This window comes from Bison bison, unplaced genomic scaffold (assembly GCF_000754665.1).
Source record: "Bison bison bison isolate TAMUID 2011002044 unplaced genomic scaffold, Bison_UMD1.0 scf7180017864181, whole genome shotgun sequence".
NCBI classification, from domain to species: Eukaryota; Metazoa; Chordata; class Mammalia; order Artiodactyla; family Bovidae; genus Bison; species Bison bison.
Window position 1 is genome coordinate 5,924,738 of NW_011494753.1, and position 4,272 is coordinate 5,929,009.

Here is a 4,272-nt window from a genome sequence, read left to right on the forward strand (position 1 = left end):
GCCCCCGCGCGGTTCCGGAGCCTCTAACCCGAGAGAGGTGCGCTCGCTCCTGGAAGGTGGGCCCCCGGGCGCCAGTGCGCTGTGCTGAGCGCTCTCTCCCCTCGCTCTGTGGTCGGTGCCGCCCACGGACAGACGGCTCCGCGCCGGGCCAATCGGAGCAGGTCTTGACCGACCGCGGGGAAGAATAGGGGCCGCATCTCTGTCCCTGGCTTCCTGGGTGAATGGGAGTCTTCCCCATCCCCGGGGTTGGGGACCATCGGGCTAGACGGACGATCGTCTGTCTGCCTGGAAGACCCTAACGTACCTTCAAGACGAGGGCTCAGAATTTTGAAACTATTAAGTAACTGTTCAATATTTTAGGAGTGATAATGGTAATTGTGTTTTTAAAGAATCCTTATAGTTTACCACGAGGGAGAGGGTGTGAGTCCGTTGAAACAGTTTTGGCCCTGAGCTGGGGGTTTGTTATCCTATTCTACTATTGAGTATGTTTACAGTGTCCCTTGATGAAAAAGTAAAATAAGAGAAAGAAATAACAAAAACGAGGCTTGGCGATGGAGCCAGCATAGAGAGCAGTGTGCTTTCCTGCCCTGGAACCCTCCAGAATCTCCACTGCCCACCGGCCCATCTGCACCCTGAGTGCTCCAGGACGGTTGTGTGATCAAGAGACAGCCCTGGGGCCCCTTGGCCTGTCTGACCACCCACTGGCAGTGCGGTGCGGTAGCTGCCGGCTTGCTTGCGGTCCCTTTAGCACAGGACAGGTGAGTCACCTTTATTATTTCTACAATGGTCCGCCTACCCACATTAAAACCAAACCAAAGGAAACATTTTGCAAGACTGAGAAAATGTTTGTAAGAATTGGGACTTACTTTGAGGCCCCCATTTAGAGCATCCTCCTTGTCCTGGCAAGAAGCCCTTTATCTGAAAAATATTGCAAATCACATATCCAACAAAGGACTTGTATCCAGAACATCTAAAATAGCCTCAAAACTCAAAAGAGGGACTTCTCTGGTGGTCCAGTGGTTAAAAAGCCACCTTGAGATGCGGGGACGCCGTTCAATCCCTGGTCAGGGAACTAAGATTCCACATCAGGGAGCAACTAAGCGGGGCACCACAATCAGAGTCTGTGCACTGCAGTGAAAGATCCCATGTGTTGCAACTAAGACTTGATACAGCCCAATAAATACTTAAAAAAAAAAAAGATTATCTTCCTTATTTAAAAAAAACAAAACAAAACCTCAAAAGCAGGAATGGACGGGTATGAGGGATCTTATTAGTGATGCCAGTGTTCTAAAACTGAGTTATAGTGATAAACTTATTAAACTCATTGAATTGTACACTTAAAATGGGTGGATTTTGTGATACATAAAATGTAAAGTAAAAGTGTTAGTCACTTAGTCGTCTCCAACTCTTAGACTGTAGCCCGCCAGGCTCCTCTGTTCATGGGATTCTCCAGGCAAGAATACTAGAGTGGGTTGCCATTTCCTCCTCCTTGGGATCTTCCCAACCCGGGGATTGAACCCAGATCACCTGCATTATAGGCAGATTCTTTACTGTCTGAGCCACCAGGAATACCCAATACATAAATTATACCTAAATAGTTGTAAGATCTCAGGAGTAAGAAAACTAAAATGCAGTGTTAAAAATGAGCAAAAGAGTTAAACAGACACTTGACCAAAAAAGGCAAAAAACTCATAAAAAGATGTCAAACATCACTAGCATTGGCAAAGTAAAAGTTAAACATACTCTCCCCATATGTGAAAGTTGAACTATAAAGAAGGCTGAGCACTGAAGAACTAATGCTTTCAAACTCTGTTGCTAGAGAAGACTCTTGAGAGTCCCTTGGACTCCAAGGAGATCAAACCACTCAATCCTAAAGGAAATCAGCCCTGAATAGTCATTGGAAGGACTGATGCTGAAGCTGAAGCTCCAATATTCTGGCCACCTAATTCAAAGAGCCAACTCATTGTAACAGACCCTGTTGCTGGGAAAGATTGAAGGCAGAAGGAGAAGAGGGTGGCAGAGGATGAAATGGTTAGATGGCATCACCGACTCGTTGGACATGAATTTGCCCAAACTCTGGGAGATAGTGGAGGACAGAGGAGCCTGATGTACTACAGTCCTTGAGGTCGCAAAGAGTCGGACACAACTTAGTGACTGAACAACAACAACCCCATGTAACCCACGAATCACATTCCTGAGTATTTATCTAGAGAAAGGAAAACTTTTGATCACACAAAATCCTATAAGTGAATGTTTATAGTAACGCTGTTGATAATTGCCCCAAACTGATAACAACCTAAAATGTGCTTCAACATCCATATGATGGATGCAAAGAACAAATTATTGGTACCTTCACCAACTTAGATGAATCTCAAAGGCGTTATGCTGAATGAAAGAAGTCACTCTCCAGACGAAGGGATTCTTGAAGAGACTAAACTGTACTGGAGAAGAGCTCAGTGGTTGCTGGGGGTTGGGGTGCAGGGACACATGACCATAAAGGAGTAGCAGGTGGGAACTATTTTGGGTGATGAGTATCTCCTGTATCCTGATTACATAAATCTGTGTGTGTGTTGGGCTTCCCCGGTAGCTCAGTGGTAAAGAGCCACCTGCCTGCCATGCAGGAGCCGCAGGAGATGCAGGTTCGATTCCTGAATCCACGACTGAAGTGACTTCTGTGCACTAGTCGCTCAGTCGTGTCTGATTCTTTGTGACCCCATGGACTGTAGCTTGCCAGGCTCCTCTGTCCATGGAATTCTCCAGGCAAGAATACTGGGGTGGGTAGTCATTTCCTTCTCAAGGGGATCTTTCTGACTCAGGGATTGAACCCTGGTCTCCTGCATTGCAGGTAGATTCTTTACCATCTGAACCACCAGACATGAATCTATACATGTGTTAAAATTAACAGAACAGTACATAAAAGTCAGTTTTATTGTACAGTTTTTAAAATAGATTTTTTTAAAAAAGCTCCTCCTCCATTCCACAAATATTTCGAGTGCCTACTACATGCCAGGCACTGTGCAAAAGATAATATGTGGGGGAAGCCAATCAGAGCATCAGTGAAGGAGACACACTTGACCCAGGCAGGATGAAAAACAACGTGACCAGGGCTGGGGAGCGTGGAGGAGACAGCCATTCCTTTCAGGTGGGGAACTGCAGAAATGCTCAGAGGAGGGTGCAGGAAGGAGGAATAGGAGCCTTGTATTCAGTCAACAAACATTTATTGAGCCCCTACTGTGTGCTGAGCTCTGTCCTGTGGGGATATCGCAGTGAACACAAAGGTCTAGGTCCCCGCTCTCACGGAGTTCACACTCTAGTGGGTGAGAGGTGGACAATAAACGCTCTAATGAGAGCCTTGGGTGCCGAGGAGCACTGGAGGAAGGTGGTGGGGTAACACGGCTGTGGGGGAGAATGCTTTGGAATGAAGGGCTGAGGGAGGCCTCTGGGGGAGGTGACCTTGGACAAATGATGGGGTGGAGCAGAGTCCTGAATGATGCAGCCGTTTGGAGAGCTTTCGAGGCATCCAGAGAAGCAGATATTGGTAGAACGTACAGCAAAGGCAGGGGCTCTAAGCTGGGAAGATACTGAAGCACGTGAGGGACTAAAAGAAGCCAGTGGACCTCGTGGACAGGTGCAGTGGAGAGAGATGGAGTGAGAGGTAGGCTGGGATGCAGGTAAGATGCCTGGTGGCACCTTGGATGACAGTGTTATGCTCATCTTTATCTGCATTGTCTGCTGGGGAAGGAAGACAGGCCAGAATTAAGGTGTCCAAAGACCTTCCTGCTGGGGGTTTCCAAAGGCCTTCAGAGAGGACAGTCCAGGCCCCTCAGCCTTGCCATGCCCCCTCTCCCGCCTCCCTCCATGGCTATGGCTGTTGGATGGGGCTGATGGCTGATAGACTCATTTCTTTAGGGCCTCATCTGCCGAGACCCAGAAGGAAGTGGCACACTGCCCACCTGGCCCTCACAGCATCTCAGCCCACACCCTGGGGGCCTCAGACACACGGGCAGCCTAGGGTTCTTCAGAAGGCGTGTGAGTCTGGAAAAGGGGAGGTAGGAAGAGCCCCACAGTGCCGAGCACACACACCACCACGAACACCCACAGGAACAGCCGGTCCACCACCATGGCCACGTACTTCCAGTCCTCGATGACCTGTGGGCAGACAGAGGGGCCGGTTACAGGCGCGAGTGAGGGGGGTCCTGTTTTCCCTCTTCCCCCTGAGTCGGGGCCCCACTCTCTGGCCAGGGACCCTGCAGGCCACTTAGTACTTGGAGG

General features: G+C 48.9%; 2 protein-coding genes across 2 annotated transcripts in view; both read right to left on the reverse strand.

Moving 5' to 3' along the window:
• The window catches only part of CHRNA3 (cholinergic receptor, nicotinic, alpha 3 (neuronal)), a 15,771-nt gene extending 15,514 nt beyond the window's left edge, over nucleotides 1–257 (reverse strand). Inside the window, exon 1 of the mRNA XM_010843405.1 lies at nucleotides 29–257. Coding sequence (XP_010841707.1) covers nucleotides 29–257 — 229 coding nt within the window. The remainder of the gene's footprint in view (nucleotides 1–28) is intronic.
• Nucleotides 258–4,008: 3,751 nt separating this feature from the next.
• Nucleotides 4,009–4,272, reverse strand: part of CHRNB4 (cholinergic receptor, nicotinic, beta 4 (neuronal)) — a 19,491-nt gene continuing 19,227 nt past the window's right edge. The window contains exon 6 of the mRNA XM_010843289.1: nucleotides 4,009–4,149. Within this exon, the coding sequence (XP_010841591.1) occupies nucleotides 4,009–4,149 (141 nt within the window). The remainder of the gene's footprint in view (nucleotides 4,150–4,272) is intronic.